General features: G+C 36.1%; 1 protein-coding gene across 4 annotated transcripts; it reads left to right on the top strand.

The window, feature by feature from the left end:
- The first annotated feature begins 11,066 nt into the window (after positions 1-11,066).
- On the top strand, positions 11,067-16,263 carry LOC120071240 (nuclear transcription factor Y subunit A-1-like). Of its 4 annotated transcripts, none has more exons than XM_090311169.1 (7): positions 11,107-11,289; positions 11,676-11,732; positions 13,202-13,471; positions 13,970-14,085; positions 14,273-14,344; positions 15,026-15,187; positions 15,647-16,263. In XM_090311169.1, the coding sequence occupies exons 3-7, from the start codon at positions 13,213-13,215 to the stop codon at positions 15,824-15,826; spliced, it is 789 nt and encodes a 262-aa protein (XP_090167295.1). In that variant the 5' UTR covers positions 11,107-11,289; positions 11,676-11,732; positions 13,202-13,212; the 3' UTR covers positions 15,827-16,263. The 4 variants fall into 4 exon arrangements, with proteins under 4 accessions (XP_038879324.2, XP_090167295.1, XP_090167296.1 ...); XM_090311170.1 differs by having other exon boundaries at positions 11,229-11,289; positions 11,666-11,732; XM_039023396.2 differs by lacking the exon at positions 11,676-11,732 and having other exon boundaries at positions 11,067-11,289.
- The last annotated feature ends 129 nt before the right edge of the window (positions 16,264-16,392 follow it).

Raw genomic sequence — 16,392 nt, 5'->3', positions numbered from 1 at the left:
GGCAAGCAAAAAGGAAAGTAAGTTACCAGGATCAACGCATAAATCGATGACCGTAACTCCAATGCCAAATCGGTATGAGTTTAGTCTGAGAAAGAGTGCATTGCTCGTAGTTGGATGTCCGCATGACACCCGTGGAGGCAAGACAAAATGAAGGTAAGGCACTTGGATCAATGCAAGGTCAGAAAAAAATAGCAATAAAGAAAATTTTTGTGCAAGGATAAATCTTTTGTCACCTCGGTAGAAAATTTTCTTGTTGAAATAAATCATGCAATGCTCCAAGAATTCAGTAAAGTCCTTTTGAAAGTTAAACTTGCAATCCCTAGGTCTTAGAAATATTTTAAGAGTAGACTTGAATAAGACTTAAGAAAATTCTAGTATATAGGATTTGAATGAAGTATCCTTGAGAAATCTAGGAAAAGAATTTTGCAGTGGACTTGCTAAAGGAATCTTTAGCTTATGCTTGAGGACAAGCATTGTTTAAATTTGGGGGTGTGATAATGGCCAGAAATGCACGTTATCATAGTGCTAAGTTATTAAACAATGTTGGATTGCGTTGATGAAAAATGATAAATTGGGTTCATTAAGCATAAAATCTATAATATTGCGGTCGCGTGCGTCAGCGCATTGAAACTATTGATTTTTGTATTTTTTGTGCAGAATATGCGTTAATGCATTGCAGAGATTGCGATCATAGGAATTCATCGATCCAGCGCAACTTCACCGCAAGACTTTGCATTGATTGTGCTCGCAAATATTCACCCAAGAAGAATCATCGCAACATGGTGGGCGCATCCGGATGAAAGGACAATTAAGATCGATGGGACAGAAAGCTGACAACAGTCGGATCCAAATTAAGTTGACAGCCGGTAACGATCTAGCTTTATCGGTGACAATTATCTGGCGCATCAGTCAGGAACTAAAGCAGTCCCATCTGTACAGCCAAGAGAGAGAAGCCGCCTTTCACCTTCGATGCCCTATAAATACCAAGTGCATTCTTCAGAGAAGGGGTTAAGCAGTCGATTACTTCATCACCTTACAAGTTCACACCTATGTTCATAGTTCTCTTTTTCATTACACGGCGAAGCTAGAGAAGAGTCGTAACGTCGGAGATTGTCCAAGGCAGCTCGAGAGAGGACCTTAGGGCGTAAGAGTAGAGAGTGGGTTGACTCTCGCGAAAGCGAGAATATCATTAGAGCACGAGTAGGTGTAACTCCTGGTGGCAAGAAATTGCTCCATGCTCTTTACTGTACTTGCATTGTTATTCTGTACTTCATCTTTTATCTATTCAATGGAAGTTATATTTCTATATTTGTTCACTCTCTTAATATGCACGAGTAGCTAAACTAGTTGAATGGGTTGAGAGGAACTAAGCTAACATGATCTAGGAAGTTCATTGTTTGCGATTGTCTTGTTTTATGCTGTGCGAAACATCCCTTTAGAGTTGCTCGAGAGAGAATCTAAAGAAAGAACCTAATGTCTCGAGAGAGCTAGGTTATAATCTGACTTGAAAGAGCAAGATTAGGCTTGCATAAACAAGAAATAGGGACTTAGAAATAAGCTCTGTTTGTCAACGTGCATCGCTTGCATCCTAGGAATATGAATGATATTATGCGTAAATAGAAATAGAGGTTTATGTGTAAACCCTGTAGACTTATTGCATATTTATCGCATGCGTTCTAGCCTTAGAAGCCGTGGCATTCACTCCAAGAGGTGGTTTACTATTGTATGCATGTTGCATGATCACAAAGTATGAACGCAACCTAGGAAGTGTTAGCCGAAACCCTTCTCAACCCGTTCACCGCATATTCATTGTATCTCCCGTTGCCAACTCTTTTCGAACTCTGCCACATTTATTATTATTTTCATTAATGCAACAACAAACCAACCACCTTATTCATTTACCGGTTACCACAGAATCTTCATAAGAAAATTATCAACGCAAACTATTTTCACAAGTCCCTGTGATCGACCCTGGACTTACCAGGAAACTCAGAGGAATTTACACTTGGATTCCGCTGGGGAAACTTGAGTGCACAATGTAATTCTATCAACACATATCATCCATAATTCCATTCAATAAAATAACGCAACCTCTTGAGGAATCTTAGGACACTATTCCTTAGACAATACAATTCCATGCTTGAAAGGTAATAAACCCTTCTTGGAATTGTGAATCGAATATCGGACAAATATCTTAACAATATGCTTAAGATGAGGCCAACCTTTTGTTCTTACGGTCCCTTATAATCTAGATCCCTAGAAAAAATCGTGCCTCTCCCAAATCATTCATTTGGAATTGGGCGGCTAGCCATTTCTTTACATCAGTAAAAAAATCTACATCATTCCCAATGAGTATGATATCATCCACATACAGCACAAGGAAAGCTACTGAGTTGTTGATGATTTTCTTGTAAACATAAGGCTCATCAACATTCTATCAAAGCCATAAGATTTGATCGTAGTATCAAATCTTATATTCCAAGATCAAAATGCTTGTTTCAGTCCATAAATGGATTGGTTAAGCTTGCAAAACTTTTGCTCTTGATTTTGTTTAATGAATCCTCCTAGTTGATTTATGTAGATGGTCTCTTCAAGATTACCATTCAGAAAGATAGTCTTGACGTCCATTTGCCATATCTCATAGTCATAATATGTGGCTATGGACAAGAGAATCCTGATAGACTTTAACATGACAACAGGTGAGAAAGTTTCTTCATAATCCACTCCCTCAACCTGGGTATAACCCTTTGCCACAAGTCTAGCTTTAAAGGTCTATACCTTTCCATCTATACCTCTTTTCCTCTTGTAGATCCATTTACCCCATCAGGTTGATCTACAAGCTCCTAGACAGAATTGAAGTACATGGACTCCATTTCTTGATTCATAGCTTTAATCCATTCAATCCTTGTCAACATCTTTCGTTGCTTGTGTATAAGACAATGGATCCTTAACTCCATCATCAATTATGATGTTTTGAGCTTCTGTTAAACAGATGTAGCGTACAGATTGGTTCAAATCCTTCCCACTACGTCGAGCCAATCTCAACTCTTGAGATGGATGACTAAATGAATTGACATCAACAACCCTTGTTGATCTATCATCCTGTTCAACAGCTCTTGTTGAAATCTCAACAGTCTCATTAGAAATCTCACTTAAAACTAGTTTACTTCGTGGTTTATGATCCCTCATGTGGTCTTCTTCCAAGAAGGTAGCATTTGTCGATACAAACACTTTATTCTCACTTAGATCATAGAAGTATCCTCCTCTCATTTCCTTGTGGTAACCTACAAATAGGCACACTTTTATATTAAATTCACTTATATGAATCTCATCCATATGATATTTGGATCATATACAAATATTTAATTCCTCTCAATATAAATCATATTTATATTAACTACATGAATCTCATTCATATAATTAGTATTTGAATCATATTCAAATTCCTCTCATATCATAATGTATCAAATACATTATATTAATTATATCACATATATAATCAATTTAATTAATTATATCATATATAATTAATTTTCTCAATTAATTTGAACACTACTTCAAATTAATCCAAAATTAATTCTCAGTTAAATCCCTATTGAGCTACAGAAGGGACCTTATGAACCTGTAGATTGAAGCTCCAACAGTACTCGGATAATTAATTAAACTTTTTAATTAAATTATCCAACGTTCTTTAACTGCCAGTCACTCCACTAAAAATCGCCAGCTGCACTCTTCGCACTACAGATAATTTTTGTGTCCATTGGATATAACCAATCAACAGTGCGATAACTCTTTCACAAATTACTCGTAAGTACAACTGGGCCAAAATACCGTTTTTCCCCTATAGTTACATCTGACTCCTTAAGTACCACTTATTCCTCTAATGAACAATAAATCATAGTCCCACTATGACCAAGTCCTTCTCAGGCTAGAAGAGGTGTGGTCACTATGTTCAAGACCCAGAATCAGCCCTTAAGGGAGCAATTTATCTACTTGCCATTGCACCAGGGAAAGAGTGAATTCCGTCTTGTGTAGCTGTGTTTCCAACTCCCCAATCAGACAAATCCCTAAAATGGTAGGCTTGTTGTGCGCAATCTGGCCACTCTCACCTATACAAATTAGAGGATCGCCTTCATGAGCAGGAGTTCACAACTCACTTAAGATTCAGGTCATGTCACCTATGGTCATTCTAGTTAAATGTAAGTCTCTATTATTAACATCGTTATATAAAGAGATTAATCATTTCGTAGTCCGGTACTCAGACTCAGCACTTGAGCGGGACATACCTTTTTGCTTGGAGAAACACCATGAAACTAAACTTGAACCAAAGAACACACAGAAGCCACTGGTACTATGCCTGTCATCAGGTCAGTTAGCCCAATCGACATCAATGTAGTAGGTGAGAGCCAAAATAGAAGATTTGGGTAGAGTAATACCACGAGTGTTCGTACCCTTTAAATATCTCAATAGCCGTTTAGCAGCATGGAGATGAGAAATGGTGGGAGCATGTATAAATTGGCAGAGTTTATTCACTGTAAAGCTAATGTCAGGGCGAGTAAGGGTACAATACTGTAAAAAATCAACTAAGCTTCAATATTCATATTCATTTCAAGCAAGATGCCATCAGTGAGAAACAATTGAACACAGAAGGCCATAGGGGAGTGTATAGGTTTGCAGTTGGACATATTAGCACGGGCAAGGATGTCATTAATATATTTTGTTTTGAGACAAAAAATGGCAAAAGAAGAACAAAGAACTTGAATCCGAAGAAAAAAAATTCAAATCACCAAGGTCCTTAAGCGAAAATTTAAAGTTCAAAGATGTGATAAAATGCTGAATGAGAGTTAATCATTACCTATGACAATGATGTCATCAACATAGATAAGGAAAATAACCAGAGAACTCTGTTCTCAGAATATAAACATAGAAGTATCCGACTTGGAAGCAAAGAAACTGTAAAAAACAAGAACTCAGCTTGGAGAACCACACACGAGAACTCTGTTTTGAGCAATAAATAACCGTGTAAGATGATGATGGAGTTGACATTCAACATGTGGAAGCAATTAAGGATCTAAGCACTCTAACTACATCGATTTTAGGCAATTAAAATACATGTTCTTAGTTTTCAACATATTAGGGTTTCAGAATCATACCATTGATGAATTCTTTCAATTGCTTGAAAACACCACGAAATTCTTCTTCTATCCTTAAAGTAGACAACCATAGAAGCCTTCTCTATTATCCTCAGGCATTAGATCGAGTGGTTGAACTCAAATTGAGAGGGAATTTAGTATGGGTTTTTTAGAGTTGAAAAAGAGAGGAAAAAAACAAAAAAAAAAATCTTTTTTAATCTCAGAAATCTGATTGCATGAAGCTTCAATCTAAGCTTTTGCCTCAGTTGGTTTTAAAACATATAATTTATTTTTAAGTTTAACAGAACATATTTGAATATCTCTTGAACTAATGAACACTTCATTTATATCAAAAGCAACTTTGTACATATGTTCTAATAAACAGGAGATAGAAATTAAGTTCCTTTTCATATCAGATACATAATATACATTTTCCAACAAAATGTAAGTATCTCCAAAAACTAACTTGAGATTTCCCACTGCTTGATCCGAAATATGATTAGCGGCGCCTGAATCCAGTATCCAAGTTAAATGAGAACTTTCCACTAAACACATTTCAATTACAAGTAAATCATATTTACCTTGGTTTGCCTTCTCAACCTTCTTTTCTGCAAGAAATTTAGGGAAATTTCATTTCCAATGCCCACCCTCGTTGCAATGGAAACACTTTCCTTTTGCAACTTTCGTCTTGCTCTTTTTAGCAGGAGCTTTCTTCTCCTTTTTCTCTTTTTCTTCATTTGGATACTCTTATTCTTTAAAGCACCAGACTTCTTTTCAGAAGGTTTTGTACTAGATGTTAATCCCTTCTGAAATTTCTTTTAGGAAACAACATTTACTTCCCTCTCTTAATTTTTATTTTTCATTAAAGATTGGTAAGTCTGGAGTTCATTTAAAAGAGTAGTCAAGTTATAATCAATTTTATTCATCACATCATTTATGCAAAAAGTTAGGAAGCTCTTCCGAAGAGATTCCATGATCATATTGACTGAACTCTTCTCGTCTATGACAACACCATTCGCTTCCGAGACATTGAAGTGAACCATCATGTCCAAGATGTGTTCCCTAACAGAGTTCCCTTCCTTCATGTGGGAATTGTAAATATACTTAATAGTGTCGTGTCGAACGGATGAGGACGACTGTCCGAACATCCCCTGTAACAACTCCATGATCTCCCTAGCGGTGACTATGGTTTCATGTTTTTAGTAAGCACATCAAATATGCTCGCTAAAATGTAGGCTCGGGCCTTTATATTAGCCCTAACTTATCTTTCATAGGCATCCTGAACACTTCAGTTTGCATTTGAACTAAGAAGAGAAGGACATTCCTCCGTTAGAACGAACTTTAGGTCATCTATGACTAGTATTATATTAATGTTTGATTTCCAGTTCGAGTAACCCTCACCATTGAAATTATCGGAAGCTAATAGTTGTATAATCCATAAACAAATTCTATCAGAAAATTGCATCTAAATCCAAATTCATTTTAGCAAAAGTAATAATGTACCCAAATTTCAGTATTTATTTGAAACGATATTTTGGTGAGTCAAAATAGATGCTATAGAGGGGTATCAAAAATCCTTCACTGAACCAAGAAATTCTTGACTAAATACTAACTCTAGAATAACTTTTTATTAGTTACCGTTTTCGGTCAAGAACTTACTAACACTTAGTAACTCTTGTAAGTGTGACCCTCCATTTTTCAATACTCATAGAACGGTATCAACAAGCCCCTGGTGGAAAACAATGTTGAAGACGGAACTTAAGAAAACCTTATTCATTTTTAAAGTTTGAGTTGTTTTGGATCCTATGTTACAACCCTCTGAGGGGATAGCCATAGGAAATGACTAGCTAATGCCACCTAAAAACAACAGCAAACACTTTCTGAATGGAGTAGTCGCGGTAAAAGTGATATGAAGCCAAGCATGGATCTCATGGTGTGAACTCTTAGGGACGTGAGAGCTAAAATTTAATATATCGTATATATTATATCTTTCACTGAAATGTTCGAATCGTTCGGTATATTCTTTTACTTGGGTATATTCCGGCTAAAAAACATCCTATGTCTAGGTGGATTATCCTAAGTATAACGATTATATTTGGATTTTAACCTACAATGTCTAAGTGATAAAACCATTTTATTACCTCACACCACTCACGCATGCTCATAAAATCGAGTTAACAACGCTCAACAATTCGACTATAATCCCCAGGTAGAAAGTATTCCATAAACCGTCAACTTAAGTACCTCTAGCCTTAGATAGGATTATAGTCTAATTTGAGTTTGTAACCAAAGTTTTACAAGATAACAACATATTTTAACTATTTAAAACAAGTTGTTATTTGTTAACCCTAAGTGAGCATGCTTCTTATCTTTGTTATAGATTTTAAATGTCTAGCCCATTTTATAACACTTTATAAAACTATAGACATGCTATAACATACATCAAGCATTCCACATTTTTAATGTAACAATTATATTAAATACATGAAACCCTAAATCATGCATACTAAATATTATAACATATCATAACGTACTTTCAATGCATGATACATGCTTCCTATGGTGGGATTTTAAATCTACATGGCGTACTTTATGCACATATAAGATTTAATTTAATTAAACATACATTCATAATGCATAAATAATTAAACACACGCTAAAATGGGCTAGTTTTGGCATCCTAAGTAAGCAAACAAGCTAATTATTACATTAATAAATGAAAAACAACATCCAAAAGCCTTGGACCGCTCGAACTGATTTGAACCAGACCCGAATCACTTGAACCAAACCTCTAGGGCTTCAAAATGGGCTGAACCGATCAAAATCAAACTGAACTGAACCTTCTAGACCTAAATCAATCAAACTGGTTCAGTTAAACAACTGGAGGTTTGGCGCACGCCCGAATTGGGCTGGGATGAGTAGTGTTGCAATGCTTCATCCCAAAATTGCAACGCCATGGGATGTCAATTTCTTTTCTAGGCTGGCTGAAGATCAGCGTTGCAACATGAGGGTAGCGTTGCAATGCTATCTAATAGAAGCTTCAAATTTGAATTTCTACAACTGAGCATGCTTTGGATTTTCTTCAATTACAACCTAATTGCAACTCTATTGACTCTAATAAATTTACAAACTCTTAATCACACATTAAGGCCCATAAACAAAGAGCCAATAACAACAATTACTTGCAAATTGAAGGGAAATTTCGATGTCAAAGCCATAAATTATCCATTTCATACAACTCATGAAAAACACCCATCATGCTAAAATTAACGCAAATTGAGTGCTTAAAACATGCTTTGATACTAGTTGATGAAGTTAACATTCAAATGCGGAAGCAATTAAGGATATAAGCACTCTAACTACATCAATTTTAGGTAATTAGCATCCATATTCTTAGTTTTCAACATTTATAGATTGAACAGGGGAGAGACCCTATACATTGGCATAAACTAAATCAAAGGGAACTGACACAGTGGATGTGGACAAAGGAAAGGGTAAACGATGACTCTTGGCCATTTGACATGAATTACAAAAGGAAAAAACAACATTGGATTTAAAATGAAACTTGCATTGAGACAAAACTGTTTTGACAATATTAAGAGATGGATGACCTAATCGGCAATGCCATAAGGAAAGATCTTGGAATGTTGAAAGGAATGCAACATGCTTGTTTTGAGTTGGTAGAGATGAAGAGGCAGTGGACGGAAGAGAGAGCTTGTATAAACCACCATCAAGATTGCCCTAAAAAATAGGACTCTGTATTTGAAAATCCTTGACAACAAAGGAGTCATAGAAGAATTGAACATAAGCATGATTATCATAACACAATCGAGCAATGCTAATAAGATTATGGGAAAGAGTAGATGTATGAAGAACAGAGGAAAATTTAACACACGTAGAAGACAAAGGGGAAGAAATTTTAGAAGATCCAATATGAGATATAGGTAAGGACTTACCATTATCCACAACCACTTGCTCACCACTAAGGTAAGGAAAAGGATGTTGAATGTTGGAAAGCTCAAAAGTCATATGGCAGGTAGCACCTGAGTCCATGTACCAGTTATCATCAGGATGAGAGGATTAAGGAACATGGGAGTCATTGGAAACAGGGGCAGTCTGAGCAAAGTGAGATGAGGGCTTGAAGTGGCAACATGGTACTTGGGGTTGTCAATATTGTAGCACATCAAAGCAGTGTGACCAACCTTATTACATATCTGGCATTGAGGACAAGTGGAAGAGATAGGGGATGGGGTGGAGGGCCACTTTTGACTCCTAGAAGGAAGTCTTGAAGAACCATAACCAGGGAAGTGACTATTGTTAGAAGCAAGGTTGGAGGACATACCTTGGGAAGGAAAACCAAGCTGAACTGGAGAAGATCGACCATAAGGGCGTCCGTTCTGTTGCCATGGAAGGCGTCGGGTGTTAGATGAAAGAGAAAGATTAGCCATATTGGGCTTAATGAGGTTCAACTAATCAATGGTTGTTTGCTTCTTAAGCAAGGACTCATAAGCAATAAGAAGGCTACGAACATCAACAAGAGATGGACGATCAGACCGTTTTGGATCAACGTCGCAAACAAATTGTACTCATTACCAAGACCTTCTAAAATGTAACCAAGGTGATCACAATAAGAGAAAGGCTCACTAATGGCAGAGAATTTGTCAGCGACATCCTTGATTTGAGCAAGATACTGAGATACAATCAAGCCATCTTTCTTAATCTTTTGGAGTTAAGAACAAAGACCCTTGATACGGGCAGTAGATGAGGATTCATACAGAGTCCTTAAAGCTTTCCAAATATCCAGAGCAGAGTCATAACCCACTATTTCACCCATTTTATCTTCATTAAAAGATGAGTAAAATCAACTCAGTATTGTGCTATTACATTTTTACCAATACGAAAAATAGGGATTCACCTGAGTGCGTTGAGGGTTTAGAAACTTCGGAGGTTGGGGAAAGGTGCCATCAATAAAGCTTTCAAGGCCATAGCCCATGATTAGATTGAGGAGTTGGTTCTTTCACAACAAGTAGTTGGAGTCATTGAGCTTAACTATAAGGGATTGAGACATATGAGGGAAATTGGCAACGGGCAACTGAGGAGTTGGTAGAAATGAAAGAGAAGGAGGGAAAGGCTGAGAGGCAGCGTGAAAGCTATAAGGTGGCATTTGAGACGGGTAATGATATTGAGTAGGTGAGCCATGGTGAATTGGTAGATACTGGAAGCCGGATTGACCATGGATGAAAGAATTGGAAACTTGAGAGACTAGTATCGATGGATTTCTAATAGGGTTGGGAGGGAGATGTTGAGATATGGGAGGGGTAAAAGATAGAGAAGAAATTGATAAAGACACAATAGGAGGTACCGTAGATGTTGTTACAGGAACAGTGATCTCTGGCTGAAGGGCTTCCTCTTCAGATGTGCTCGAGCTTGATGCCATAAATGGAAAAAAAAATTAACCTAATTGCTTTGATACCATGTCAGAGTGAGGAAGAAGACAATAGGATAAATAAAGGAAGTGCTCAGTGAGAAAGTTGAGCCCTCACAATTGGTATTTAATGAACCGTAAAGGCCACATGGCAAAACAACATTGGTGAAACAATAACAAATAGGAGAGATAAATACACCAGAAAATTAACTAGGATTAACAACAAAAATAGGTAAAAAGATACAGTAATTAAACCAGCTTATCAGTTTTCCTATCTTATTTATGAGAGGGTTGTAACGCTACTCGATTTAGTGTTTCAATTCATGTTTTCTTCCCAAAAAAAAAAAAAAAAAATTAACAGATTAAAAAAAAAAAGGAGAAAACATAGAAGATTCTGGTCCAATATAAAAAGCCAAAGAAGTGGAGGAGCGTCCACGTGTCAAAGGGAAAAGGAGTGAAATAGCTATGGTAGGTCCCACAGTAGGTGAGATTATCATATCCAATAGCTTTGTGATTTAAATACCCTCAAAGTTGAAACAGAGTCTTCCTACTCAGAATTTTTCATTTTTGGAATTCACCAAAAGGGATTAAATTTCAATCTCCCTCTTTTTCTTTTTCTACTTTTTTTTCTCTTTAAATTATTATTATTATTTTTGAATTCTCTCCGATTTCTCTTCTCCCCCATCAGATTTTTCCCTTTTCTCCATTTGGACGTTGCTCCAATTTCTAACGGTAAGCTATTTTTCTCAATTTTGTTTTTGTTTTGCCTTTCTATGGCTGTATGTATATCTGCTGTTTGATTTCTAGGGTATTCGCGCAATTCCCTTTTTAGGGATTCTTTTTGCTCTTTTTCGGGTTTTGGGTTTGTGGGTTGATTGATTTTTTGAGGATTTAGTTTTGGTTTTGGGATTGTTGAGGAAATTGGAGATTATGTTATTGAAGTTGAAAGCTGATTGATGTCTGTTATGGATGAGAATTCCTGTGGTTCTTTGTTTTTCTTCGCACTCCAGCTTCTTTTAGGGAGGATTTGAAGGGTTTTATCTTTTCTTCTTCTTTTTTTTTTTTTGTTTGGGTGTTTATGTAAGGTTACTGAATAATCATGTGTCAGATGATCACAGGTTTGAAACTGGATAAAGCATTTTGAAGATGATGATGGATAAACAAAGTGAAAAATTGTTTGTTACTTTTTTCTGTGTCTAGATTACCTGATTCTAGCTAGTTCACTTTTTTGCATCATTTTTGAGTTACTAGAAACACAGTGGGTGAAATAATTTAGACTTTCAACTTATGAAACTAGATTTTGCTGTTGATGGGAATTTAGTGAATGAATATATTTGTACTTAGTTTCTGTTTTAACAACTTATATGCGATATGAAAGGGGGTCCAGAACTGAAGTTATATTACCTGAGATTAATTCTCTGTCTACTTTGTTTATTTTAATTCTAATCATGCACCAAGTATGTATGACCTGGCACTATGTTCTGTTGAATCTTAAAACGAGGAGAAATAGTTCTATTAATTGCAAGGTGAAGCTTTATCAATTCTCTAGGGTAATGTATCTTTCATGTTTTACTTAGTTCATTCATTTGGTTTATTAACTGATCGTAAGAATGGGATCTATAAGTTAGTCTTCTTTATTGGTTTTGTTAATTAATTTGGGTTTGAACTTGTAATGGATTCTGGGGTAGCTTTATTTGGTATGCTTTTTTTTGGTGGGAAGATATGCATTTTGTACGAATCCAGTGAGCATATTTTTTTTGTTTTTATGCTCCATAATTCTTCCTCAGCCAGGCTCGGGTAGAATAGCAGAGCAAGTACAAGTATTAGTAGAATAGCAAAAATGTGCTCCTATATGATGTGGTTACTGGTTAATACTTTTTTTGTTGAGTTGTGTTTTCAGATTTTTTCTGCCTTTTTTTCTCTCCAACTTAATGTGTTCTGCATCGTTAAATTAATTTTAGGGAGAATTTAACCCTAAATTTTAAGAGATGTGAAGGGAAGAAAAGGAAGGAGGGAGGGGGAGAGAGAGAGAGAGAGAGAGAGAGAGATGGGGGAGTGTACCATCCAGGAATCTAAATCGAGTCTTACATATAGCATAAAACAAAAGGCATGTGGATAACAATTTAGTCAAAAGGCATTGAAAAGATGTAATAGTACTGGATTGAACCATGAAAAATATTGGTATTGGATAGATGTAATAGTACAGGACTGAAATATATGTTCTTTTTTTGTTTAGGTTTTTTTATGTCTCTTGCAGTTGCAATTACTTTTTACTCCCTGCACTTGCTAAATAAAGTAGAGGGAGAAGAAAGCTTTTTCCTAAAGAAAGAGACTAAAGAGCTTAAGAACTCCCCAACTACCTGCATAATTAGGTCAGATGGGGTTCTTCCATTTTGAACCGTGATAAGGATCTGTGTTAGCTTTCAATTAACAGTAATCATAAATTAAAAAACTCGAAACAACAGGTAATGGATGATATTGGAATCTAAGACTCGAATTAATATGGAATAATACTTAAATTATAACTGGAGATAGGAGATGGTGCTCTATTTTATTATTATCTTTATTATTTTTTTAACTACTGGTATCAAAATTTACTCTTTGTGCTAATTGAGAACTTGAGGCTCTTCTGTTTGTTTCAAAGGGTCTGAAGGTATGCAGTCAAAGTCTGAAACCAATAATCAGCTCGATCCAAATGGTGCTCCATCGACGAGTATCTATTATGAACCCTGGTGGCGTGGCATGGGGTACAATACTTTTCCGTTACCTGTGGTTGGGGGAAATGCTTCCAGTTCAACTTCTCTTGAATTCCCTTCAGAGTCAAATGATGGCCAATCTGTGTCTAATAATGATGTAAATGACGAAGAAGATGATGTTTCCAAAGAAGTGCAAGCTACTGGATCTCCACATTCTGGTACATCTTTAATCTATATTTATTAGTGCAAGTTCTCTCTCCAATTTGCACCTCACAGTCATTGAGGTTTACTGTTTTGTGTCTGACAATATCGAATCTATCTTATTTGAAGGTGTTCTGTGAAAATGGAGAGAACAACTTTTGAAGTCAAAAGTTAACTTTGGTAGAATTATTGCTGAAAACTCTCTTAAGAAGAAGAAAAATAATATATAGCAAGAGAGTGACCGTTGGTTGTTTTCGGATATGTGTTTGATGGTTTTCTAAAGCAGCTATTCCACGCACAATTATAACTATTAGGTTTACCATATTGTGATTTATTTTTACTATGTTGTTACTTATTAAAAATAGGCAACAGAGGAACGTGCAGGATAAGAAAACTTTCATATGGATGTTTAAACTCACAAACCAATGAATTATAATAATAATAATTATTTTTTTTATTATTTTGTAAAAAACACCTAACGTCCCCTAATAACAATAACATCTCAATGATTTCAGCGGGAAGCTACAGACAGGATGCTCAGAAGATGCAGCATGTCTCATCCACTTTGCCAGCAATGCACGGTGAATGTCTGACACAGTCTACACAACTCGAACTTGTTGGTCACTCTATTGTATGTTCAATTACCGTCCAATCTTAGAAAATTCTTTATCTTTACTATTACAGCTTTCGTGCTTTTAGTCTCAGATTTAAAGATTCCCAAAAACAAGGAAAAAAAAAACAAAAAAAGAAAAGGTCAAGCTACAATTTTATATTATATTATTGAATAATTTCTTGTGTTTCTTGACATACTGTTGCAGGCTTGTGCATCAAATCCTTATCAGGATCCATATTATGGAGGAATGATGGCCTTCTATGGTCATCAGCCCTTGGTATGTAATTATCTCGACTTCGTACATACGAGAGACTGGTTTCACTGTCATAATCTTTGCCATTACTTGGCTGTGCTCATCTATCATACCGTTGAAATGAAATGCAAGATGACACTTCATTCACACCTGTAGCACTCTTGACCCTACTAAAAAATGGAACTTCAAGTCCCAGTGCAAAAGGGTTTTGGTCCAACTTCTTGAAAAATGCTGCTTGTGCTTCTAAGTCTGTGGAATGAATGTTGTCATACATCAGTTAAATTTTTGCATTTACTTCGAAGGCCTTTTTTGTGAATGTTTCATGAAATATTATATCGACCGTTGAGTGGTCAATGTTGATTTGAATTAGGATGTACACTTTTACATCTAATGCTTTTCATAACATGATTAGCTTGCTCAAAGGACAATGCTTCTGAAATTTATACTTCATTCAAATTTTTACTCACTGTGTAGTTTGTCAAGGGGTTTTCCATTGTGTTCTTCAATTTTCAATTATTTAATGAAAGCTGCTTTTCTTTTTCTTTTTTTTCTTTCTTTATTTTTTTTTCTAAACCCTAAAAGGAACGTATGATGTGATAATTTATTGTGTCCAATATACCTTCAGAATACAGAGCACCGATGCTTCCATTGCACAATGTCTGAAAAAAAATTTCATGCTTTGTAGTTTATTTTTGTCATGGACAGGGCTATCCTATGGTCGGAGGACCACATGCTAGAATGCCATTGCCCATTGAGATAGCACAAGACCCCGTTTTTGTGAACGCAAAGCAATACCAGGGAATTTTGAGGCGAAGGCAAGCACGTGCAAAAGCTGAGGCTGAGAAGAAGTCGATAAAAGCCAGAAAGGTGGATTTTGTATCTTTTTGGTGGACTAGATTGTTTTTGTGCATGTATGTGTGCATGTGGGGTGGGGGATGCTTGACTTTCTGAATTTTGATGAGTAATCTTTTAAGCAATTATCAAAGCAAGATTTATATGCTCTGATGGACAATATTGATAGGTAGTATTGGGATATAGATGTAGCTTATACTGGACCATATTTAAAATCTTGTAACACTTGTAACACTCATTGACATGTTATTGTTCTGCTGTTGTTCTTTTGCTATTTAAACAAGTTCAATCAATCAACTGCCAGTTTCTTAGTTAATAAACATGGACACCCAGGTGTTATTTTAAACACGCTTATGCTTATTATTATTTTACAACCACTGAATCAATTATAGTTAACCTCACCCGCATAGTATATGCAAAAAGAATTCCATTTTATTTTTTTGGGTTATGTCGCTCACTTTTCTTATTCAACAGCCATACCTTCATGAGTCTAGACACCAGCATGCCATAAGAAGGTCAAGGAGTAGTGGAGGGCGTTTTGCAAAGAAAAATGAAGTTGATGGAAAGGATAAAGTAAATGAGAGTGGTTACCACCTAAATGAGGGTTCGGAACAGCAGAATGGAAGCTCCTTGACGAACAGGGCCTCCGAGTAGCAGCATGCATCAGCCACTGGAGGTGAATGCCAAGACAATGGCCAAAATTGGTTGATGGGGAGGGATTGATTGCTTGTTTGTTAAAAGTATTCCTGGCCACAACACGCCAGGCGGCAAATCATTCTTGGCTTTGTTCTGTTGTTCTGAAGAAAAAGAAAAAGGAATGTAGAATGATATTTGACTTACAGGATCTCATGGCTTCAAAGGATTCCTCAAAGTCCAAGAGATTTCTTCATTCCATTCTCTTTTTTTGCCTTTTTGTACAGAGTTTATGATGACTTAAGGGAGTGGAAACTTTGACCTCTTGTATTATATAGCAGAGTGGAAACTAAATGAATCATAAAGCTTAGGATAGATATAGAGATTGTGATGCACAAAGCTTAAGCTTGAAAGATTTTAAATTTGAATATCCAAGGTTGACAGGTTATTGATGCAAATTATTATTTTCTGGTAAAAAAAAATAGATGGAGTTTGTCTTCCTTTAGCTTTGATGGCCACTGTGTATATGTCCTGTGACTTCTGTTAAAGCATGTTTCTCTTAGGCCACCCAAGGATGTTTCTATGGA

Source organism: Benincasa hispida, chromosome 2, assembly GCF_027475165.1.
Source record: "Benincasa hispida cultivar pf3 chromosome 2, pf3_genome.v1.1, whole genome shotgun sequence".
NCBI classification, from domain to species: domain Eukaryota; kingdom Viridiplantae; phylum Streptophyta; class Magnoliopsida; order Cucurbitales; family Cucurbitaceae; genus Benincasa; species Benincasa hispida.
The sequence above is the reverse complement of the archived record's forward strand: the minus strand, read 5'-3'. Positions and strand labels throughout refer to the sequence as shown.

Bases quoted from the DNA above. Each gene is read 5' to 3' on its own strand.
- LOC120071240 (XM_039023396.2), top strand. From the start codon at position 13,213: ATGCAGTCAAAGTCTGAAACCAATAATCAGCTCGATCCAAATGGTGCT. The intron at 14,345-15,025 runs GTATGTAATTAT...TGTCATGGACAG, and splicing joins TCTATGGTCATCAGCCCTTG to GGCTATCCTATGGTCGGAGG. The intron at 15,188-15,646 runs GTGGATTTTGTA...CTTATTCAACAG, and splicing joins AGTCGATAAAAGCCAGAAAG to CCATACCTTCATGAGTCTAG.